General features: G+C 48.8%; 2 protein-coding genes across 2 annotated transcripts in view; one reads left to right on the plus strand and one right to left on the minus strand.

Moving 5' to 3' along the window:
- Positions 1-1,713: 1,713 nt before the first annotated feature.
- LOC118769508 (calcium-binding protein 4-like) lies at positions 1,714-11,842 on the minus strand. Its single transcript, XM_036516636.1, has 7 exons — positions 11,493-11,842; positions 8,715-8,919; positions 6,082-6,112; positions 4,825-4,968; positions 4,259-4,368; positions 2,788-2,935; positions 1,714-1,742 (listed from the first exon to the last, which is right to left on the minus strand). Exons 1-7 carry the CDS (start codon positions 11,840-11,842, stop codon positions 1,714-1,716), a joined length of 1,017 nt encoding a protein of 338 aa, XP_036372529.1.
- A 2,914-nt stretch (positions 11,843-14,756) lies between these two features.
- doc2d (double C2-like domains, delta) overlaps positions 14,757-25,064 on the plus strand; it is an 18,454-nt gene continuing 8,146 nt past the window's right edge. The window contains exons 1-5 of the mRNA XM_036516772.1: positions 14,757-14,823; positions 15,393-16,221; positions 18,894-18,973; positions 19,456-19,530; positions 22,827-22,936. Of these exons, the coding sequence (XP_036372665.1) occupies positions 15,840-16,221; positions 18,894-18,973; positions 19,456-19,530; positions 22,827-22,936 (647 nt within the window). The 5' untranslated portion in view covers positions 14,757-14,823; positions 15,393-15,839. The remainder of the gene's footprint in view (positions 14,824-15,392; positions 16,222-18,893; positions 18,974-19,455; positions 19,531-22,826; positions 22,937-25,064) is intronic.

The following is a 25,064-nucleotide window of genomic DNA, read 5'->3' on the forward strand; positions in this document are numbered from 1 at the left end:
GGACAGGTCCACACCTCCGCCCCCGTCAGAGGAGCTGGGTTTACACAGAGTTCCACCACACCTGCTGTACCCACAATCCCTCTGGGCAAACGGTAATGATTTTCAGTGTCCTGTTGCGGTAGGTTTCTCACAGGAAGTAGAGGTCAGACGAGCCCCCACCGGATGGTTATTTGTGGAACGAGTGCCCTCATCCACGGCAGTCTGGAGAGTGTAGGTGTGTGGTGTTGAACCCGCTGCATCACCTGGCTGCTTGTTCTCCGCAGAGTGTAGGTATGTGGCGTTTAACCCGCTGCATCACCTGGCTGCTTGTCCTCCGCAGAGTATAGGTGTGTGGTGTTGAACCCGCTGCATCACCTGGCTGCTTGTCCTCCGTAGAGTGTAGGTATGTGGCGTTTAACCCGCTGCATCACCTGGCTGTTTGCCCTCCGCAGAGTATAGGTATGCGGCGTTTAACCCACTGCATCACCTGGCTGCTTGTCCTCTGCAGAGTATAGGTATGTGGCGTTTAACCCGCTGCATCACCTGGCTGCTTGTCCTCCGCAGAGTATAGGTGTGTGGTGTTGACCCACTGCATCACCTGGCTGTTTGCCCTCCGTAGAGTGTAGGTGTGTGGCGTTTAACCCGCTGCATCACCTGGCTGTTTGCCCTCCGTAGAGTATAGGTATGCGGCGTTAAACCCGCTGCATCACCTGCCTGTTTGTCCTCCGCAGAGTGTAGGTATGTGGCGTTTAACCCGCTGCATCACCTGGCTGCTTGTCCTCCGCAGAGTATAGGTATGTGGCGTTTAACCCACTGCATCACCTGGCTGCTTGTCCTCTGTGTGTTCAGGTGAAGCAGCTTGCACAGGGCTCCCATGCAATGATCCCACATGAGACACCACTCTCCAGCCCTGAGCCAAAGGTCATACCTGTTGTGCTGCAGCATTGTGAGCAGAGTGCCTAATCACTCCTGAGCAAAGCGTCAGTGCCAGACCCGTGTTTTTTTGGAAGCACAAATCTGTTGACAATCCTCGACAGATTTATGACCTTGTTTTCCCCTCAGCCCTGAACAAACCGCAAAGCCCAAAGTCCTCCGTAAGTAAACAGCGATTGGCCCACGCTGCCAGCAGCTGACCTTGCCTTTTGCTAAGACCTGACTTTATTAAAATGAAGCTGCCTCAGACTTCACCAAACACGGTTTTGGGTGAGTAGGAAAGAGCTGAAAAGGATTTTTGTCCATTTTTGTCTTTAAACTGTGAAATGTCTAATTTATAAAGTATATATTTTTGTTCTACAATAAGCTGCAAAGGGTTGTAGGGACAGATGGTCCTTTTTGCAGTGTTGTTCATATCCACTAGGTGGCAATAGGTGACCATAGACTCAAAAAAAAAATGCAGCGGAGCTCAGGTCTATAATCTTCTCATTATCTTTTTATTAAGTTTATTTATATATATTACATACAACTATTAGTGGGTCATACCCATTTGTGTTGATAAAATGTTTATAATTACCCCCTTAAGATGCATAACTGAGCATATACAATTATATTCAGAGATAATTGAAATATATTATTCAAAGACCCGTACAGAATGTGAAAGAAGTAGTTCTCGTAATTCATTAAAAGTCAGAAATGATGCACATGCTTGCACACACACACACACACACCGCTTCCTGGGGGAGGCTAATGACAGGAGTCTTGTTCAGCCACGAGATGCAGCTACCGTGACGACAGCGGCTACCCTGACGATAGCATCATGACAAACTCTGGGGGCAGACACAAGGGAAAGAGAATCACATTAGCTGGAAAACAGGATGGAACGGCACGGTCCTGTCTCTCTGTCCCTCTTTCTTCCTGTCTGTCTGTCTGTCTGTCTCTCTCTCTCTCTCTCTCTCTCTCTTTCTCCCTCTCTCTCTCTCTCTCCCTCTCTCTCTCTCTCTCTCTCTGTCCGTCTGTCTGTTTCTCTGGCTCTCCCCCTTCCTCTGTTCCCTGTGTCTCTGTCTCTCTCCCTAATTAGTCACCCAGTTCCTTTACACATCCAGCTCACATTATAAATACATCAAATGCCAATTCTTTCATCCTTCTCCTCATTCCTCTCAACCCATCAATCAAAGCCGAGTCAAGGATATCAAAGTGCATGTAAGATGTCAACTGCTACACGCTTTGTGGTGCGAAAGACCCAGCCAACAGAAATGAGGACATTCAAGAGGTTCCCATGAGGAGGTTTACGTTGATATCATTGGGCTGATATCCACAAAGAGGGATTAGACCGCAAGATTAGACCACAGGACCTCTGCACTGTGTTAGAACTACAGTGTATGCTCATTTAGGTCTAACAGGTTCTAATAGGTCTCATTATTATAGTTCTCTAAACCCTTGCTGAGGCCTTGCAAACCAAGCTATGTTAAGTGTGTGTGTGAATGTCTGTTTATATTGCATGTATGTGTTCATGTCTGTATATTACATGTAAATGTGTTGATGTTTGCATAGTACATGTGAGTGTGTGTAGTCTGTATATTATGTGTGGTGTATTTACTGTGAGTGTGTATGTGTATGTGTGTGCATGTGTGTGTGTGTGTGTGCATCATGCATCAGCATATGCATGACAGTTTGTGCACATGTGCACGTGTGCGTGTGCGCGCGTGGGTGTGTGTGCGTGGGTGTGCGTGGGTGTGTGTGTGCGTGAGTGTGTGTACGTTCATTTCTGTGCGTGCCACATGAAGGTGCGTGTCTCTGTATCATGCGCGTGTCTGTGCTGGCGGCAGCCGGCTGTGATTGACGGCTCTGGCTGGCAGCGGGGCCGCCCCTCACCGTCGAAGTCGACGCTGCCGTCTCCGTTGCGGTCAATGTCCCTCAGGAGCTCCTCCACCTCGTCCTTCTTCAGCTTCTCCCCGAGGAGCGACTTCACTGCCTCCTTCATATCCTCAAAGGTGATCTGTCCGTCTCCATCATAGTCAAACTGCACCGGGGAGAGGGGTGAGGGAGGGGGAGAGAGAGGGGTGAGGGAGGGGGAGAGAGAGGGGTGAGGGAGGGGGAGAGAGAGGGGTGAGGGAGGGGGAGAGAGAGGGGTGAGGGAGGGGGGAGGGAGGGGGAGAGAGAGGGGTGAGGGAGGGGGAGAGAGAGGGGTGAGGGAGGGGGAGAGAGAGGGGTGAGGGAGGGGGGAGGGAGGGGGAGAGAGAGGGGTGAGGGAGGGGGAGAGAGAGGGGTGAGGGAGGGGGAGAGAGAGGGGTGAGGGAGGGGGAGAGAGGGGGGAGGGAGGGGGGGTGTGAGAGGCAGTGTAAGGGGGTGTAGGCCCTGTGCAGCTCAGTACCACTAAACGAGGCGGACACAGAAACGAGCCCAACTGTGAAGGCCCTACCTGGGCAGGAAGCTGAATGGTCTCCCACCTTCCCATGTGTGTAGGGTGGAGGAAGAGCAGCAGAGCAGCCGGTTTGAAAGCCCATGTACAGGGGAGTGTTTGTAGAAGCACACAGACTTGCTTGAAAGCCCATGTACAGGGGAGTGTTTGTAAAAGCGCACAGACTAGTTTGAAAGCCCATGTACGGGGTAATGTTGTGTAAAGTACACAGACCTGCTTGAAAGCCCATGTACGGGGTAATGTGTAAAGTACACAGACCTGCTTGAAAGCCCATGTACGGGGTAATGTTGTGTAAAGTACACAGACCTGCTTGAAAGCCCATGTACGGGGTAATGTTGTGTAAAGAACACAGACCTGCTTGAAAGCCCATGTATGGGGTAATGTTGTGTAAAGTACACAGACCTGCTTGAAAGCCCATGTACGGGGTAATGTGTAAAGTACACAGACCTGCTTGAAAGCCCATGTACGGGGTAATGTTGTGTAAAGTACACAGACCTGCTTGAAAGCCCATGTACGGGGTAATGTTGTGTAAAGAACACAGACCTGCTTGAAAGCCCATGTACGGGGTAATGTTGTGTAAAGAACACAGACCTGCTTGAAAGCCCATGTACGGGGTAATGTTGTGTAAAGAACACAGACCTGCTTGAAAGCCCATGTACGGGGTAATGTTGTGTAAAGTACACAGACCTGCTTGAAAGCCCATGTACGGGGTAATGTTGTGTAAAGAACACAGACCTGCTTGAAAGCCCATGTACGGGGTAATGTTGTGTAAAGAACACAGACCTGCTTGAAAGCCCATGTACGGGGTAATGTTGTGTAAAGTACACAGACCTGCTTGAAAGCCCATGTACGGGGTAATGTTGTGTAAAGAACACAGACCTGCTTGAAAGCCCATGTACGGGGTAATGTGTAAAGAACACAGACCTGCTTGAAAGCACATTTCAGCTCTCTGACTCCCAGCATGTGGGCTGTCTCTGCCAGCATTCGGGGGCCCATCAGGTCACAGAAATCCTCAAAGTCCATCCGCCCCCCCACTGCAACGCACATTCGGGGAGTTAAACGAACTGCAACGACCAGCAGCACCTACACACCAGCGCTTTATCACACTGCGTTACGCACACACCCACAACACACCAATCACACCCGCTGCGCACACACTCAATCACACTGCAGCAACATCGCTCAGCCTCCAGCACCTACATCAATACAGTCATTACACTGTAATTAATGTGACTCAGACCAGCACACACACCTACACCCAGACACACACACACGTACGCATGCACACACACCTACACACACACACACGCACGCATACGCGCACACATACACACGCACACATACACACACACCCACGCACGCACATGCACACACGCACGCACGCACACACACACACATGCGGGCACACACACCTATGCGCACACACACTCACACACACACACACACACACACACATGCACGTACACACACACACAGCCTCTCCATCTCACGTCTCATCTTGATGTGCTGAATGATCTCTATCAGCTCCATCTCCGTGGGCATGTATCCCATGGTCCGCATGCATTCCGCCAGGTCCTTGTAGTTCAGGTACCCGTCCTGGTCGTAGTCAAACTCCCTGAAGGCCACTCTCAGCTCTGAGGAGCAGAAGGGCAAACACACACACACACACCTCAAGAATATTCTCGAAAAACGATGAGGGTGAACCGTCTCCACACCCCCACCCCCCCCCTCCCCCCCCAACTCCCCGTCCCGCTTGACATTATGTGCAAATCCACTTCCCTCTGGTAAGGGTCACGCTAATACAGTTAATCTTCCGCACTCTGCTCTTGAATTCCGCTGGAGGTCTCTGATTGGCTACTGTCACGTCAGTCACACACGCCTCTGGGCAAGGGCAGAGAAAGGCAGAAACACAAGGAGACGTATCCACTGCGATTGGACGAGGGCTCGGAAAGGTCACCCTATCACGACTAAGCAACACCAGAGGCTGAGCCATTATGACATCATATCCCATATAGAAACTCTCTCTCCAGGCAGGGAAGTGAGCGTCCTGTGTCCTGTCTCCTGGGAAGGCATCCTTTACATCAACCCCGCACTCAGAGTAGTGGTGTAGTATTGTGTACATGCCAGAGCGCATAATTACTTCTCATTTTGTAGATTTATTGTTTCATGCTTCTTTAGATGTGAAAAATGGCACAGTGAGGAGATGTATCCCTGCAGCGTGGCCTGCTGCTAGCATGTGTTGCGTGGGCGTCAGGACAGCGTCATCGAGTACGGAATCCTCGGGGCTTGGCTGCATAACGCCTTTATGAGCCTGTCGTTATCACTTTATTAAGTGCATAATGCTTTACAAGTGTCGTGCCAGTGTATGATGTGTGTGGCGGCTTGCACAAAGTGATATTCCAGATGGCTTAGCGTCCATAGTTTTATTATTTCTTTAATGTATTATCTAACATCAGCCGCCACGAAGCGCTGGGATTGTTTGTGAATATTTCATAAAGCGTAATTACCATGCTTGGTGAGGTGCTGTGTAGACACCTGTTTTTAAATGATCTAATCCTCAATGGGGAGATTAATGAGGAATTTACACTTTAAATAGGACACAAGGACATCATAATCTACCCTCCAATCAGAGCTACGCTACACATTGGCTATAAATTCTCCTTGGTGTTATTACCTGTTGTTATGTTATAACATGTTATAATGCTGTTATTACTGATACCACTTACTGCATTGCATAATAGACTCACCATCCAGTTCCTCTGGTGTCAGGTCTCTGTCCTAGAGTGAGAGAGAGATTAAAACCAGAGAGTGTCAGGGAATGTCATTAATAATAAAACAAAAGCAGCCGTGTGAGTTACAGAGGCCTTTGACACGGGCTCAGAGAGCGTGTATCCTACAGAGACTGCAGCGTGATCACAGTGATTACAGAATTTATTGATATTTATGTATCTGCGAAACGCCTGATTTGTAAATCGTTTAAGCGCGTGAACGCTGTGCTGCGTGTTGCGCAGAAACGCAAATTACAAAAACAAGGACAGATAATTGAGCAGAAATGCTCTCCCTGGTTCCTCTCCCTGTGTATTATATAAAGAGAGAGAGGGAGCGTGGTGGCGGGAGGTTGGAGGAATAAAGAAAGGCATGTCTAATTGGATAATGCCGCAGCCTTGCTCTGCGTTTTCACCACGCGCACTCACACCCATATTCACACGTCGGCGTGCAGGCTGATTCGCACTTTTTTTCCTGCGTTTTCCGAGCCGCGCTCATGTCCTCGCTGAAGGTGACTTTCTCTGTGTGTCTGACCCTGTGCTACAGCTGCAGTCGGACAGAGACCACAGCGCCCCCGGCTACGCCCTGTCCACTGTCATTACTGTGCGCGGTGACATGCAACCGCACACAAACACGGACACTCACACACACGCACACACACGCATACACACACACACACACAGACATGCACACAGACACGGACACTCACACACGCACGCATACACACACACACATACACACTCACACAGACATGCACACAGACACGGACACTCACACACACGCATACACACACACACACACACACTCATACACACTCACACAGACACTCATGCACATGTGTACACACTCATATACGCACTCACACACACATACAAACACACACATGTACACAGTCCTATACCCAGATACACACACACATTCATACATACACAGACACTAACAATCTCACACACTCTCACACACTTACACTGCCAATCTCATACACTCTCACACACTTACACTGCCAATCTCATACACTCTCACACACTTACACTCACGTGCACACACTCATACACACATTCAGTCTCATAAACATATTCATACACTCACATGCACACGCTTGTACATGGACACACTCACACACACACACACACACACTCACATGGACACATTCATAATTTCATACAGACTTACACACAAACACACTCATACACATGCACACTTACACTCGCATGCACAATCACATTCATTCATTCAAGTGCACACACACACACACACACACACACACACACACATTTACGTAATCATATACACAAAACAGACCCACACACAAACATTTACATACATTGAAGCACACCTACAGAGATCCATCCTCCCAGTTGCACAGAGCTCAGAGCTGTGACTAACAGGTATTTCTGTGACTCTCACTCTGCCACTAAGGGCATTCAAACAAATAGCACCTCGCCAGCATCCGCCCACCAGCTGTCCAAGCAAAAACAGTCGGGGGAGCACGTTTACCCAGGAAAAGGGAAAGTCGCACGGCCCTCTCTCCCTGTTTCCCCCGTCTGTCAAACCTCTGCTCACTCTTTCTGCAGCTAATTAAGTGTGACAGTGAGCCATGCTAACGAGTTATTAATACTTCTGTAATGCTGGGATTAGCAGGGGGAGGGGGGGGGGTGTCCCTTGGCTCTGTGGCTGAAATCTTCACGCAGCAGTTTCGCCTCTTCCCACTGAATCCAGATCAGTCACTGGAGGTTAGGTATGCAATTTGTGTCTGAAGGCTGGGGCAGTGTTCAGTGAGGGTCTAAAGACTGGGGTAGTGTCCACAGTTGTTCTGAAGACACAGGCAGTGTTCATTGTGGCCCCAAAGACACAGGGAGTGTTGTGTACAGTTGTAAAGACACAAGACACAAGCGGTGTTCAGTGTGGCTGTGTTCAGTATGTCTGTAAAGACACAAGCGGTGTTCAGTTTGGCTCCAAAGGGAGTATTGTGTGCAGTTGTAAACACACTCGCAGTGTTCAGTGTAGTTGCGTTCAGTATGGTCATAGTACTCTTCGTGTATATCATTCTGTTTATGCCTGTGTTTTTTTCTTTCATTTAGCCAAATACGCTCTGCACTCATTGGTCAGTTTTTTGCCCCTGGAGTTGCTTTTCAGCTGACACACATTTCGTGGGCAGCAACTTTACCCAGAGAGGGAAACGTTTAGAGTAAGCGTAGAGAGAAAGTTTACACTCAATATTGAGAGAGCGGTCAGATTCAGAAGGGAAGGAGAGTTTAGATTTGCTGTGGAGAGAGTTTAGTGTTTGAGTTGATGTGGAGAGAGGATTTAGGGTTAGACTAGAGAAAGTGTAGGGTGAGAGTGGAGAGAGTTTAGTGTTTGAGTTGATGTAGAGAGAGGATTTAGGGGTAGACTAGAGAAAGTGTAGGGTGAGAGTGGAGAGAGTTTAGTGTTTGAGTTGATGTAGAGAGAGGATTTAGGGGTAGACTAGAGAAAGTGTAGGGTGAGAGTGGAGAGAGTTTAGTGTTTGAGTTGATGTGGAGAGAGGATTTAGGGTTAGACTAGAGAAAGGGTAGGGTGAGAGTGGAGAGAGTTCACGTTTACTGCGGAGATTGTAAATTATTGTAAGTCTTACCTGGCCAAACAGGTTGTTGAGGAGGGGAGAGTACACCATGCTGAAGGAGTTTTCACTGACGGACTTAGACCTTCGCCGTGGGCGGGAGGGGTCGAATGAAGGCCCCTGCTGTGAGCTGGGGTGCTGGGGGGCAGTGCTGCTCCGTTTCAGGGCTGGTCTGATGTGGCTGGGGAGCACTGGAGGGGGGGCACTGGAGGAGGAGGCACTGTGGGGTGGGGGTGGGGGAGGGGCACACAACACTGTGAAGAACAATCGTTTGCTCTTTTAAAACGATCAGTTCTCTTACAATCAGCACGTGTGGAATGTGTTTGCTTAAAGTGTTCTCCTTCTGCCATCAGACTTCTCAAATGTAGGCAGCTTCCATCACCACCACCATCATCATCATCATCACCACCACCATCATCATCATCACTGTCATCACCATCATCATCATCATCATCATCACCACCACCATCATCATCATCATCATCACTGTCATCACCACCATCATCATCATCATCACCACCACCATCATCATCTTCATCATCATCATGCCACCATTAAATTTTTGTCATTTAGCACAGGTTCTTTTCCAGGGCAACTTACATAGATTACAGTTTTTACATGTTATCCATTTGTACATCTGGATATTTACAATTTTGGATTAAGTACATTACATTACAATACATTACTGTCATTTAGCAGACGCTCTTATCCAGAGTAATTTACATCAATTACAGGTTTTTACAGTGCTATCCATTTATACAGCTGGATTTTTACTGAGGCAATTGTGGGTTAAGTACCTTGCCTAAGGGTACAACAGCAGTGTCCCAGCGGGGATCAAAACGACAACCTTTCGGTTACAAGCCCTGCTCCTTAACCACTATGCTCTACTGCCATCATCATAGCCATCATTTTCGTCATCATTGTCATGGTGATAGTGGTCATCATTATCATCAACATTACCATCATCATTACCATCATCATCATCATCATCATCATAGGCATGAAGAAGCCACACATTAAGGCATTGTAAACAGAGGTATGTATGACACCCACAGTGAGCTGATGGGATGGATGGAGGGAGTGAGGAGGAGGGAGGAGGAGGGATGAAGATGTGTTTCTCTCACCCGGATAAAAAGGGGATTCTGTCACTGTCTTTCCTCTTCATCCTCACGCTCTTCCCTTTGTGAGACATTCTGATGAAGGGGAGAGGGAGGGAGAGAGTGATGGAGGGAAAGAGTGAATGAGAGATGAAGGGTACCCTGGAAGGAGGAAGCAGGAGGGGGTGTGTCTGAACGCTGGGCAGAGCTTTCAGGATGTCACAGTGAAGCAGTGCAAAACCCCAGTGCTGTATTCAGGGTCGATTTGACTCAGACTAAAGCAAGAGTAGCAAAGAGATCTCATGCACAGTGCTACATGAATAATTAAGTAATATTTTTACTCTTTTTGATCAGATTTTGGATTTGTATTTTGTTGGTTGACTTGGTGTTAGCAGATATACTGTAAGTCTCAGCACGATAATTGACAGTATTTTTCATTTGCATTTCTGCTACATAAATATTGTATATCAAACGCATTCATTCAGAGCCAGCTTCTTTTCAGACGGGTCTAAGACTATGCTGATGTAGATTTTGCTGCTTTTCAAAGCCACTTGATTGACTCAAAGTACTTTATAATCAATCATCTAATCTCACATATACATTATGCAACAGAAATACGCAGAGAATTAACTGAATTGCTGGCCTGTGATCATTTGAATTTTCAGTTGTATGTCAACTAGTAAAGTCTTGTGCAGCAAAACAAAACATAATGTCAAAGCTGTAAATATTGCTACATTGATTTTCCCCGTTTCCTTCAGATAGGGGTCATGAGTTTTATATATGAGCAATGGTCACTGTGACCAACACTATTGGGTGTGTGTGTACGTGTGTGTATTTGTTGGCCTGTGTGTGTGTGTGTGTGTGTGTGTGTGTGCGTGTGCGTGTGTATGTATAGGTGTGTTTTGTGGCAGCTGTGAAAGACATACGAACACGCAAACACACACATTCACACACACACTTTCTTACGCAGACCGACAAATACACAGACAGTCACACACAGAGGTTTATGAGGTCTGACAGACAGAAACGGTGAGAAAAAAAGTGTTTTCTGTTAGGATGAGTGTCTCCTTACCTTCAACAGGTGGTGGAGGTGAAAGAAGTGAGGAGAGAGAGAAAGAGAGGTGTGAAAGTGAGTCAGCTGTCCCACGAACTGGAGTCTGTCTGATTTCCCAGAGATGACGAGTGATACACCTCCCCCCCCCATATGTCTATCAGAGCTGATTACAGGGATAAATATGAGCTGATTATCACATGCAAGTCATCCCTATGTGCAACATGTATACAGGAGTGCATATGGGGTTATGAGCATGCATTAGGGAGTGAATAGAGGGCTATGAGTGAGTATTATAGAGTGAATGAGGGATATACATTAATGAGTGAATAGGGGGTCATGAGTTCATGAGGGGCTGTAAGTAAATATTAAGGAATGAATTTGGGGCAATGAGTGTGCGTGATATTACAAAGTGAATAGGGGGTTATGAGCGTGCATTGAGGAGTTAATAGGGAGTGGATGATATAGTGGGGCAGCACTGTGCATGAGTATGACTGAGGCAGCAAAGCTGAGATCCGTGTGTCTTTGTTCCCTGGGATGACTCTGCTGGGTCAGTCAACCGAGGGTCAAACATTCAGACTTTCAGCAGACTCCATGAGGACATCGCTGCAGGCCTGTGAAACGCAGACTGCAGAATGTCTGTGCCAAATGGCCCAAGTCCTCTGAGCCGCTGCCGGGTGAGTCTGGGTTCGGGGCGGCCTCCATTTCTCGCCCGTGTGGCTGATTCTGGGCGTGGCACGTGGCCCGTCTGTTCGCAGGATGACAGCGGTGTGCCGGAGAGCTGGGCGGCGGCTGGGCGGCGGCTGGGCGGCGGCTGGGCGGCGTTCCTCACGCAGGCCACGCAGATCGCGGGCATAATTACACCCCGCGCTCCGCCTCCGGTCAGCTCCGGAACCGGCGTCAGCCACCGGATTGATCCCGTTCCGCCAGATCCACCTGGCGCTCTCCGACGGACCCGCCTCCTCCTTTGGAATCACTCTCACGTCCTGCTGCATTGATTTCGTTCAGTTTGAATCTCCCTTTTTTATTCCCCATTATTCTGTTTCTGTTTTTTTTTTTAAATCAAACCACCTTATGCTATTTGCTCTTCTACTCTAATATCATGCTTCCATCTGCCCATTATTTTCTGTAATTACATTTGGAGCCCATTACAGCTGAAATTCATCATTGTGCCAATCACCGTCTCTTTTCAGAGCACCCTCCTTTCACAGCTCTTTCCCCTGTTTTTGCTCTCCGCGGAGTGCTGGATGCGTGCTCTTTTTAAAGACACACTGTAATAAATAAATAGGTTTTGATTGGTTGATTCACTCTCACACTGTGTGAGACACTCCACTCAACATCGAAAACAACGTCAGCACAACGTCAGAAATACTCTTCCCCCCACCTCCTCTTCCTCCCCCATCCTGCCTCTTTCACAAACCCAATCCCTCCACCACTCCACCTCTCAGCTCCAGTGTCTCTCACACTCACTCTCTCTCTCTTTCTCCCTCACTCTCTTCCTCTTCTCCTTTCTCTCTTTTTTTCTAACCTCTCCGTCCATCTTTTTCTATCTTTCTCACCTCTTTCTATCACTCTCCCTTCTTCTCTCTCTCCTCTCCGTCCATTTTCTCTCCTTTCCCCTCTTCCTCTCTTTCCTTATTTCTCAATATCTCTCCCTCTTTCAATCTCTTCTCCTTGCTTTCTCTTTCTCTCTCTCTCTCTTTCCCTCTATCTCTCTCTTCCTCTCTCTCTCTCTCTCTTTCCCTCTCCCTCTCTCTCTCTTTCCCTCTATCTCTCTTTCCCTCTCTCTCTCTCTCCCTCTCTCTCTCTTTCCCTCTCTCTCTTTCCCTCTCTCTCTCCCTCTCTCTCTCTTTCCCTCTATCTCTCTCCCTCTCTCTGTCCCTCTCTTTCTCTCCTCTTTCTATCCATCTCCCTTCTTTTCTCTCTCTCCTCTCTGCCCATTTCTCTTTTTTCTCTCCCTCTCCCCTTTCTCCTTCTTTCTCTCCCTCTTTCAATCTCTTCTTCTTTCTTTCTCTCTCCAACTCTTTCCCTTTCTGCCTCTCTCTTTCCTCTCCCTCTCCTTCTCCCTCTCTCTCTCTCTGTAGTCACCTGTTTCCCCACTCTGACGTGTTTATTCATGGTAAGGGCTGATGCAGCTAACCCAGGTAACGACAGAACTGCTGAGAGAGAGGGAAAAAGAGGAGGAGGGAGGGAGGGTAAAGTCCTCACGATTCATCACTGGCCCATCATTTGTCCGAAGATGGAAAGCTCACATTCATCATTTCGGAGAACAAAAGCTGTGCACGAGGGACAGAGAGGGAGGGGTAGGGCGCTACATTATAACCAGGGGTGCGTCGTAATTGGGTCAGAGGCGCAGAAAGTCGCTGACTGGGTGCTGCGCTCAGGCCATGTGCGATGCTATCTCTGTATCCTCCTCCACGGGGCTCTGAGCTCAGTCCCACAGGCGGCGGAGAAGGTGTGGGCTCCAGCTGCTTCTCTTTCCAGATACCCTCTCCGAACGCTCCGCAGAACTCACCTGCTGAGTCACGGCCAGCCCCGATAAAGCTCCTCACTCCTCACACTTCCAGGACAGAGGGAGAGGAGGAGCTGAGGAGGAAATGCAGAACTGACCTGAGGTCAGCGGAGCCCATTCCGTGCCCATCTGTTAAAACAGGGCCAGCGGGCCCTGCTGGCTGAGCACCAGCCAGAGGGTGGCAGTTTAGACTGATCCCAGACCAGTGTTGCTGAAAGAGAGCCTCATCAGTGCTCTCGTGCAGAAAGAAAAAGAAATTTAAAAAACAGCCTTCATAGGAAAGCTCCTCAGGGTGAAGGAGAAGGTCTGGAGGAAAAGCCGTCATGGTGACCGTCACACGGGGAATCCGGGGAGCGTGGTTACAGAGACGAACACCCCCCCCCCCCCCCCCCCCCCCCCCACACACACACACACACACACACACACACCGCACCGTCACTCATAAGCGAATTAAGCCTAAAACCACCGGCCGGAAATGAAACCGCAGCGGCGTTAGCTCGAGTGTGCGCTGGCCTCCGCCGCACTTTACGCTAATTTCATTTAGCAGGACCCTCTGCTCGGAGTTAGCTTGGCGGCGGCGTCACGCACTAACACGCTGCCACAAAGAGCCACATTATGAGTCCAGCGTCCCCGCATTAGCGATGCCCAGAGCCGTGCTTGCAGAGCACAAAGAGACAGCCTCTCGGTAGCTGTAAAATCATCTGTCTGTACTACACAAATAGAGGAAGACCAACTCTCAGCCCTATGGTAATAGAGGAAGACTATGCCTCTCTATTATAATAAAATGGGAAGACTGTCTCTATTCTATGTAAATACAGCAAGACTACCCATCTGACTATCCCACTGTATTATAGGAAAATAGGAAGATTATCATTGTACTGTGTAAATACAGGAATACTATCCATCCGACTATCCCTCTGTATTATAACAATATAAGAGGACTATTTCTGTACTGTGTAAATATACAGGAAGACTATCCATTTGACTATTCCGTTGTATTGTCATAGAATGGGAAGACTATCTCTGTATTGTGTAAATACAGGAAGACTATCCATCTGACTATCCCTCTCTATTATGACAAAATAAGAGGACTATCCTCGTGTACTGTGGTGAAATATGAGGGCTGTCTGTGTGGGGCTGGGAACAGGAAGACCGTCTCTAACGTGCGGGTGAGAGACAGACCGTGTGAAGCCCTGACGTGGCAGGACTGCTCGTCTGAGAGACCGAGAGAGACAGACTGGGAGAATTTAGCAAGAAACGTCATTACTGTAGCAGGGGGAGGGACAGAGAGAGAAGGAAGGAGGGAAACAGGAGTAGGGGAGAGAGAGAGAGAGAGAGAGAGAGAGAGAGAGGGAGGGAGGGGGGATATTGACTCGATCCAGCACCAGTTGTTCCTCAGTGTGAGAGACAGAGGACGTGAGCGAGGACAAGATGGAGCAACGGAACAGATGAAGACTGTCTCGGGTAGGTGTGTGTGTGTGTGTGTGTGTGTGTGTGTGTGTGTGTGTGTGTGAGTGTGTGTGTGTGTGTGTGTGTGTGCGTGCCTGTGCGTGCCTGCCTGTGTCTGTGTCTGTGTATGTCTGTGAGAGTGTGCATGTCTGTGTATGTGTGTGTTTGTGCGTTTATCCATTTTTGTGTGTTTGTGTGTCTGTGAGTTTGTCTGTAAAGTCTGGTTTGTGTGTGTTTGTGCATTTGTGTGTGTACATTTGTGTGTGTGAAAGAGATTGTGTGTTTATGTGAGTGTGTGTGAGATTGTGTGTTTGTGTGTTTGCGTGTGAGTGTCAGTGTGTGTGTGTGTGTGTGTGTGTGTGTGTGAATGTTTGTGTGCATGTCTGTATAGTCATGGGGCTGTGAGGTCGGGTGGGTATGCATGAGTGTCTGTGTGAGTGTGTGTGTGTGTGTGTGTGTGTGTGTGTGTGTGTGTGTGTGTGTGTGTGTGTATGTGTAAGTGTTGCATGTATTAGCTTATTGTTAATACATTATAAAGGTTATTATTATTATTATCATTATTATGTATTCTATTTCTATTTCAGGTGGCTTACATCTTCCCTGTAATCCCCCAAAAAATATTAGAATGAGATAAAAAATATATATAGTTATGAACATATTGTTGCATTTACGCAGAGTAGACTGAAGAGTAGGTTATAAACAGTGTAGACGTAGTGAGTGGACACTACAATACATCAACAATTTCCTGAGAGAGGAGCTATACAGCACAGAGTAGACACACAGATAACGTGACTGACCAGATACTGTAGAATTTTAACAGTACACTGAGAGAAAGAGAAGGAGGGTTGATACAGTAAAGAGAGAGAGAGTTGAAGTAGCTAGCGGAGACAACACTGGAGAGAAAGTGAGATAGGGAGGGGAGGGAGGGAGAGATAGATGTCCACATCTCTCTGTTCCCCTCTCTCTTCACCCTTAAATCCTTCCTTCCTCACCTGTCCTTCCGTCCCCGCCTCCACCCCGCCTCTCTCGCCATGAGCCTGTCCAAGCCCCACCCTCCCCAGTCTCACTTCCTCCCGCGGTCTCCGCCTGGCAACCCCTCCTCGGCCCTGTCGCTGCCCCCCCCCGACCCCGCCCTGACGCCCTCCCCCGCCCCCTCCCCAGTGAAGATCTCCATGCAGGAGCACTTTGCCATCAACGTGTGCCCCGGCCCCATCCTGCCCATCCCGCAGATCTCCGACTTCTTCCCCCGCTTCCGGGACTTCCCCAGCCCCCCCCCGCCGCAGCGGGAGAAGCAGGCAGAGAGGGACAGGGACGGGGCGGGGGGCGAGCGGGACAGGGAGGGCGAGAGGGACAGGGAAGAGGTGGAGGAGGGGCAGAAGCAGGAAGTTGTGGATTCTGATGATGATGACGACAGTAAGTCGCCTCCGATTCCTGTGTCCCGGTCGGCGGGTGTTCCATGTGCCTGTGTGTGTGTGTGTCTGTGTGTCTGTCAGTGTGCCTGTGTGTGTGTGTGTTTGTGTGTTCCTGTGTCTCTGTGTCTCTGTGTCTCTGTGTCTGTGTGTTTGTGAGTGTCCATGTGCCTCTGTATCTGTGTGTATGTATGTCTGGGTCTCTCTGTGTCTGTGTGTGTCTTTGTGTTTCTGTGTGTTTGTGTGTCTGTGTGTGTATTTGTATGTCTGTATGTTTGTGTGTCTGTGTATCTGTGTGTGTTTGTGTATTTGTATGTCTGTATGTTTGTGTGTGTGTGTATCTGTGTGTTTGTGTATTTGTATGTCTGTATGTTTGTGTGTCTGTGTATCTGTGTGTGTTTGTGTATTTGTATGTCTGTATGTTTGTGTGTCTGTGTATCTGTGTGTGTTTGTGTGTTTGTGTGTCTCTGTGTCTGTGTGTGTCTTTGTGTTTCTGTGTCTGTGTGTGCGCTCGTGTGTCTGTATGTTTGTGTGTCTGTGTATCTGTGTGTGTTTGTGTGTCTTTGACATTTACGTGGGTATGGGTTTTGCTAGTTGCATGTCCTTGTGTGTCACGCTGGTTTTGTACAGTGTACATTTGTGCAGTGTTTTGTAGTGCTGTTTTTTTGTGTAAAAGTAAGCTGTGTAATCTGTGTTGCTGTTTCTTCTGGATAGCCTTAGCGCATGCATTTGTCATGAAGATTAGATGGGTTATTTTTCTTTAACTTTGAGAGAGCTTTCTCATGTGCGTCTGAGTTGTTAGTGTCTCCATGTCAGATGATGTTTGTAGCAATGTGCTTTCAGAAACATGCTAGCAGGCAATGATTTATTCCTGTTTTTTCCCCCCATTGCAATGAAATAAGCAGTGCATCATGGTCCTAAACTTTGGGTCAAAGGTTTTCTCAGATATAATGAACACAGAATAGCCTTGAGCATCTTCTAGAGGGTCACAGGAGAGCCATCCTTCTTCTTATAGACTAATGCCTTTCCCAGACCAAAGTTCACCACAATTCAGTCGTGTCAAGCACAACGGATTTATTTTCACGGCAGAATCGTGGAGCTGATAGGTGGCCTGGCCTGGATGGATTCTTACCCTGGGGGGGGGCAGGAATTGGTAAGACAAGAAGCACCCCCAGCTGGGTGATCGCAGAAGGGAGAGGAGTTTTATGAAAGCTAGGGTGGTGCAGAAGACACCATCCATTACAACTGCATTTCCTTTGGTACACAGGAATGAGAGAACTGCAATTCCCAGAATCCCACCTGTCTATCAGTTCTGAGTAACCACGTTATCCTTCGGAGCAGGGCCAGGCAACCGTGGAGTTTCAGGTCTTTGTTTCCATCTGATCCCTTAATCGTGTTATTGGTCCAATTACCACACTAAATTAATACAGTGCAACTATGTGCTTTTGATGAAATGCCGGGTACCTAAGGTATGTGGTCACCCACATTAATTTAGCATAACAGTTAATCCAATTAAGTAATTAAAGGCTTGAACGGAAAAAAAAACAGAAAAATGCACTCCAGGACTAAGGGCTGCCTAGACCTGCTACAGATGGTTGTGGAAACCAGAAACCAAAGGCACAGGGCACAGCGGGCAGGAGGAAACATCTCGAAAACGAGTCTGTAGTTTCCCAGCTTGTCCCATCGCCACAGTGCCCCGCCTGCGTGCTGCTGGCCTTTGGGATGCCTCTGTCGGCAGCTCCACCTTCGCTGCGTGAGACACCCCGGCTTTCGTTCTCCTCAAAATTATTTCTCTAATTAATTAATTATGAGTGCGTGCTTGTGTGCATGTGGGGATGGGGGGCAGAGTAAGCAACTCCATCATTTCCATAATTTTACATTTTAATTAGATTTGGGAGGTAGTTTTTTTCCACAATGGAGAACAATAGCTAAAAGGGAGAAGTTTCTTTTATTTATGAAACGAAACATATAGCCATAAAAAGTATCTTTCACAGAAATGTTTGTTCTCTGAAAATTCACCTGTGTCAATGAAACATCCAAAGAGTGGGCATTGGACCAGGGAGCTGAAATTACAGGGACCAATCAAATCCCCTCGAGGAATGGGAAACAAAAAAAATCACAAAAAAAAATCACAACCTTTGTTTCTCCTTACCGGAGTGAGACTTAGACCGCAATCCGCCGGGATCCGCAGATCTCCAGCTAAGATCTGCTCCCTTTTTCTCTCCCGGTGGGAGTGGGATTTGCCCGGCTAACAGCTCGGGACGATGTCGTGCTGTTTCCGTTTAGGCCTCAGCGGGTAGCACAGCGTGTCTGTAATGCGGTGCTCGGAGAAGCGTGCCACGGGCCTGCCCTCCCGCCTCTGCTGGGGGTGTTTCTGCTGCTGCACAAGCTTCTCCCTTTCAAGCGACTTCCCATCAAAGAGCAGCGACGAGGAGGCAATCCATCAGTAAGAGAATAAACAGAGGCTTTGGAGAGTAGCGCTGGGAGCTCATCACTCAGGCCTGCTTTTGATCAGATCCATTGATCAGGCATGTTGAAAACTCACTCCAGATGAGGGGCTGGTGAGGCGCTCAGGTGTATTGATCAGCAATCGGTATCACTGTTGAATCAGACTGTCTCTGCCAGATCAGATCCTCCTGTGATCACTGACTGCTTTGTGCTGGTTGTGTGTTTCAGCCTATCTGGGTACGCTGGAGTTCAGCCTGCTGTTTGATCCAGAGAGCAACTGTCTGCACTGCACTATTAACAAAGCAAAGGTAGGTGAGCAACAGGTCTGTTCTTTTGTGTACTAAACTGTCCCTAAGGCATCTGTACTTAATACGTCTATACTTACTTATGCATTATGTATATCTGGCGGAAATGCACTGTGGTGATCTCTACCTAAGAATTCTACACTCTACTGTATGTGACACATGTCTTCATTTGAGTGTCGAAGCTTGTCATGGGATTTTCTGGTGATATACGCTAAAGCCCAGATTCAATCTAACTGAAACAAGGTTTGTTCTTCGCCTTAAAAGAGAATTAAGCAAGTGGTGTTTTTTTTTTTTTGTTTGTTTGTTTGTTTCACGGCATTATAAGTTTTGTAGTGACTGATGTTAAGAACATCACCAAAATAATGTTGCACATGGAAATATAAAAGTAACACTGATTCCATTTAGTTATTCAAAGCACACTGTGGTAGTTTGGATCTGGCCTACGTTTGATACGAAGTGATGTCTTGATTTTGGCTTTATTTCAGGGACTGAAGGCGATGGACTCCAATGGGCTGGCCGATCCGTACGTCAAACTGCATCTTCTCCCCGGAGCCAGCAAGGTAACGATCGTTATCTTCTCGAGCGCGAATCACCCCCACGCTTCATAGCACCCCAACCCTATAACAGCAGGAGAGAGCCGTCATGAGCACCATGCTGGGTGAAGCTACACCAAGCTGTCAGTCACTGTTTGAGCCAATTGAAAAGACCTTGCTTTCTTAAACAATCCGCTGTGAACGGCTCAAGTCTGTGAGTCACTGACGACATGTGGTAGCTCCGCCCATATTAGAACCCATGAAGCCCCACTCCCCTCCGTCATTGCTTCTGAATTTTACCTCAGCCTCGGAGTAACGCCTCGGGTTCGGTTCGGGCACGGGAAAGAGCCTGCCTCCGCCATCTCCGATAGCGTGCGGAGCTGCACAGAGCCGGCGGCGCGCGGGGAGGGTCTGGGGGGAATCGCTTCAAAGATATCGGACTGTAGCTGCCTGAATGGGCGACCCGAGGATGAGATTCAGCTGGATTTGTTTTTTACGGGAGGAAAGAGTCGTGTTTTTTAGCGCTGATGTCCAGAGGCCTGAATTATCAGCGATATGATGAGCGCAGATGGGGGCGGACAGGTAGAGCTCCGACCACGGGGCGCTGCTCCCTTCCAGGCCTTTTCACCGGCTCGCTGCCTTTGTATCCCTTTCCCTGCATCCCTCCCTCCCTCTCTCCCTTCCTCCCTGCCTCTGTCACTATCTCTCCATCTCTGCGTGACCCGCTTTGACCTTGAAATACCCGCGCGCTGTCGGGCAGAGGGGAAAAACAGGGGAGAGAGGAGGAGGAAGAGGGAGGGAGGGATGCAGTGATGGAGAGAGAGGAAGGGAGGGATGGAGAGAGAGAGAGAGAGACAGACGAGGGGATGACAGCAGCAGGTGGTTGTCATGGAAACAGGAAGGATTGTTACACGGAGCACGTCAACAGCAGAGTGGAAAAGAAAGAGGGAGAGAGAGAGAGAGAGAGAGAGAGAGAGAGAGAGGGAACGCGTGAGAGTGTGATAGGGGGAGCGTAAATATCGACAAGGAGGTTACGCTGACCGTGTGACAGAGCTGTAAATCACCTTGATTCACCGCCACCAGGGATGCTAAACACGCTAAAACCCCATCACCCCCCCTCCAGCCACTGCCCCCCCCCCCCCCCCCCCCCAGCCACGAAAATAACATACAACACCTGCTCCTGACACCCCAGCCCATGCGGCCCAGACACCGAGCACCACACCAACCCGAACCGGGACGGATTCTCAGACAGACTCTCAGACGGACCCGCAAACGAACCATCCTAATAAACACCTGACACATGAGAGGTCCAGGAAACAGTCAAAAAGGGGGTGTGGGGGTGGGGGGGGGTCTCATGGACACACGGTTAAGATGAGGCATTATCATTATCCTTAATGATAGCCCATGGCACCCTCTGTTTCTGTGGGCTGCGTGTGACGCTGGGAAGCATTGGCATTCTGACCATGCAGTCAGGGGTGTTGCTTCTCCGTTCTGAGGCACAGTAATCAGGGCTCTGACTCACTCCGTCTCACGCGGACTCCGCGGCTCGGAGGAGGAGAGGAAGCAGGTCGCGTGGAGGGACACGGATGGGCTTGGCAGGGGTGGGGGGGTGGGGGTGACGGGGGAAATATTTAGGGAAGGAAGCACCCGCGTGGAAGAGGAGAGGTGGAACTGGAAGCTGGGGAAATTCGCTGATGCCATATGTTGTTTTGGAGTGATATCCCCTGTAGTACAGAGGAAGAGGAGCAGAGAGAGGGAGAAGGAGAAAGAGGGGGGGGCAAGGGAGATGGGGAAAAAAGGGAGGGGATGGGAAGAAGGAGAGAGAAAGGGGGGGGGGGGTAGAGAGATGGCAGAGAGGGTCGGTGTAATTAGCTCCAGAGAACCAGAACATGACCGCTGGGAAGCAGAAAGCAAAGGCGCCAGAGATTGCCTTGGGTGAGACTTTTACTCATCTGAGCACAAAGCCGCCGGTCAGAACACGCCATCCACCAGAAAACATGCCCTTACAAACCACGCGCTTATTTAGCACTTCAGAATTAGGCTGCATACAGTATAATACAGAACAGCTCATTGTAGTGTCTAAATGCACAGAAGAATGCAGCAACCAACATCACCTTCATGTGAGAACTTTGGTTTACAGATTGATGTGTAACAAAAGTAAATACATTGCTGGAGACATTATTTAACGGATACAAATTAAAAATGCAAAAGTGTATTATATTGAGGTATAGTATAAAACAGTTCAGTGCAGTGTAAACATGTAATAACCAATGACACCTCTGTGTGTGTGTTTTTTTGGTTTGTACGTTAATGTGCCACAAAATTAAACACATCGCAGGACGAATATTAGAATGTATACAAATGCAGTATCAGTGAATTGCTAAAATTACGCTATCAAGGGAAAGCTGGGGAAGCCGACGGAGCCTGTCGTAGACCTGCTGGGGTTTCCGCTCTGCGCCTCGTTCCGCCCGACGGGGGAAACCGAGAACAAACGGCTCGTCCCGGGGCCAGGCAAACGGAGCGGAGGCGACGTTTCACTAACACCATTTGCTGAGGCAGAACCGGGGAGAGCGGGGGTGTGTGGGGGGGGGCACGCCGAACACACCTGGCGCAATTATCCCCTCGCTGCTAACGGAGTGACTGCCGAATAAGGGCCCATCAGAGGGCAGAAGGAGTTAGTCATTGTTCCAAAGGGCGTAATAACACAGCGTCTCTGTGAATACGCCTCCTTTCTCTCCTGCCCAGGCTTAATTACTGTGTTTACTATCACCCCACGTGTAATTTACTGTGGTGACACACACATATCACACACACACACACGCGCACGCACGTGCACACACGCACACACACGCGCAGCAGAAGGTTGTGAAGGACAGACAGAAGGGGAGAGAGAGGGGATTGGGGAAGACCAGCGACCTCTCTCTCCTCTATAAAGTAGGTGAGCAGATGCACAGATGTGAGGAATAGCCTGGGGGAAAGAGATAAATGAAGACCTCTCTCTCCCTCTCTCTCCCTCTCTCTCTCTCTCTTTCTCTCCCTCTCTCTCTCTCTCTCCTTCTCCCTCTCTCTCCCTCTCTCTCTCTCTCTCTCTCTCTCTCTCTCTCTCCTTCTCTCTCTCACTCTCCCTCTCTCGCTCTCTCTCTCTCTCTCTCTCTCTCTCTCTCTCTCTCTCTCCCTCTCTCTCCTTCTCCCTCTCTCTCTCTCTCCCTCTCTCTTTCCACTTCTCTTCTCCCTCTGCTCCTGTGTTCCCTTTCCCCCTCCCTTTTCCCTCTCCCCCTTTCACTCTCCCTCTCCCCATCTGTCTCTCTTTCTCTCTCACCTAGGCAAATAAATTGCGCACCAAGACGCTGAAGAACACCTTGAACCCAGTATGGAATGAGACTCTGATCTACCATGGCATCACTGCAGCTGACATGACCACCAAGACACTCAGGTATTTACTACCCTTCCCAGCATCCCCTATTTTTCAAAAAACTAATGTGCTGACTACAATTCCCATAACCCCCTCTGCTCTGCTAAACTTGCAAGTATTGTCTATATTTCCTAGCATCCATTACTTTCCAAAATACTCATGCGCTGACTACAATTCACACCATCCATCTCTACCAAAACGTTCAAATGCTGGCTACGATGCTCAGGGTCACCTCTCCAATAATTATTTAAGTACTGACAGGGTATCCTATTATTCCCCCTCTTGTGCTAGTCACTCGGATGCTGACTACAACTCCCAGAATCCTCTGTCAAAAAAAAAACACTTACGTCCGGGTGTTACCTAGTGTACCCTCTCTCCAAAGCATTCAGTTACTGACTACAACTCCCAGCATCCCCCTATTTTTGACAACTCACCCACATTACTACAGCCCAAGCCACCCCGCTTTCCTCTAGAACTGCTCAGAGCAAAAAAGGAGACACAACAGGAGCTGCAGCTCCAGCCTGGCCAGCGTGACCCCGCCCCCCCCCGGTGGGCCCCACCCCCTGCGGAGCCGCAAGACAGGCCACAGAGCACGGTCTGCTCCCTTTCACAGCCTCCCGCCGAGCGGAGATGCGTTCATCACCGCGGGAGCCCAGCACAGTCACTCTCACAATGAGGGAACTGTACACATCCTGTCCCCGTACTGTCGCTATACTTGCTGTATGCACTTTTGTAAGTTGCTTTGGATAAAAGCGTCTGCTAAATAAATAAATGTAAATGTAAATGTAAACTGCGGTAATCAAAGCCAGGTTCCCCTCCAGGGCGGCGCTGAGAGCCCACACAGGTGTGGGGGGCGAGGTGGGCCCGCCGGGGCGGGAGCTCACCGCAGGAAGCGGCCGTTAGCCGCTTCACCACGCACTGTGAGCGGCGAACTCAGCGCACGCCGTCAGGAGGAAGGGAGCGACGCCCACGCCGTCATTGGCTGAAAGAGTGACATTGGGCAGGACGCGTTACCCTTCCAGACTCAACCTCCACATTAACATCGGGCAGGCCAAGCCAAAAATAAGAAGGGAAAAAAATCGAAAGAGAGGCAAATTCTAACAGAGTGCAGACCACAGGCTGGCAGTAGGAGACATAAATACCCCCCCCCCCCCCCCCCCAGGGGAGGTCTGTGAGATTTGGACGATCAATGCACAGACACACTTCCTGTTACCCAGCTCAAAATACACAAATATGAGGAAAGGTCATCTCCCAAAATTCACACAGCAGATACCTCAATTTAATGCCCTCTAAGGAAACAGTAAAATCCCCATTGTTTAGTGGGGTGGGGGGTGGGGGGGTTTGGGGGGAGCAGAAAGCCAACCTCCAGCCTGTCAGCTGAGCATCTGTCTGCCTTTACAGCCACAGACACAGTGGGCAGCCATTGCAATACCTCCAACATTTCTGTTTTACTTGTTTTATTTTACGTTTTTCTTTCCTGTCTATCTTAGTATGTTTCTTCTTTTTCTGTATAATTTTTGTACTGCTATTACATAAGTATGTAAATTGTTTTGTTTATTGTATCATATGCCTCCCATCTGTAAACCCGCTTTGGCAATGTCGGCACACTGTAAACTCATACCAATGAAGCGCAGCTTTAATCGTGAATCTTGGAAAGGTGTCCATCAGAGGCCCTGAGGCGAGAAACAGAGAGGCAATTTTTTTGATGCTTTTTTGCCACAATTACACTGGGGAGGAAATGAACTCATCTCTTTCCAGGGAAATGGGGGGCAGAGACTCTAATCTCCACTGAATGTCCCCTTCACCCCCTCCCCACTCTCAATTCAGTTCAAAAGCCAAAATTCTAATTCCCAAAGCTTGAACAGAACAACAGTAATTATCCTTATGAGAATAACACAAAAAATAACATAATCCTAATAATAACTCTCTCCATCCCCTCCCCCCCTTCCCCAATCTCTCTACTTCTCTGTTTATCTCTCTCTGTCACACTCCTCTCCGCCTCTTCGCCAATCTCTCTCTACCTCTCTCTGCGTATCTCTCTTTTACACTCCTCACCCCTCTTTCCCAATCTCTCTCTACCTCTCTCTGCGTATCTCTCTTTTACACTCCTCACCCCTCTTTCCCAATCACTCTCTCCCTCGTCTCTTTC

This window comes from Megalops cyprinoides, chromosome 22 (genome assembly GCF_013368585.1).
Source record: "Megalops cyprinoides isolate fMegCyp1 chromosome 22, fMegCyp1.pri, whole genome shotgun sequence".
NCBI lineage: Eukaryota > Metazoa > Chordata > Actinopteri > Elopiformes > Megalopidae > Megalops > Megalops cyprinoides.

Coding starts and splice junctions, on each gene's coding strand:
- LOC118769508 (XM_036516636.1), bottom strand. CDS start 11,842: ATGCAGCAGGACGTGAGAGTGATTCCAAAGGAGGAGGCGGGTCCGTCG. Junction 2,936..4,258: donor TGAAATGTGCTTTCAAGCAG/GTCTGTGTTCTT, acceptor TCCCCGGTGCAG/TTTGACTATGATGGAGACGG. Junction 1,743..2,787: donor CGGCAGCGTCGACTTCGACG/GTGAGGGGCGGC, acceptor GTCTGCCCCCAG/AGTTTGTCATGATGCTATCG.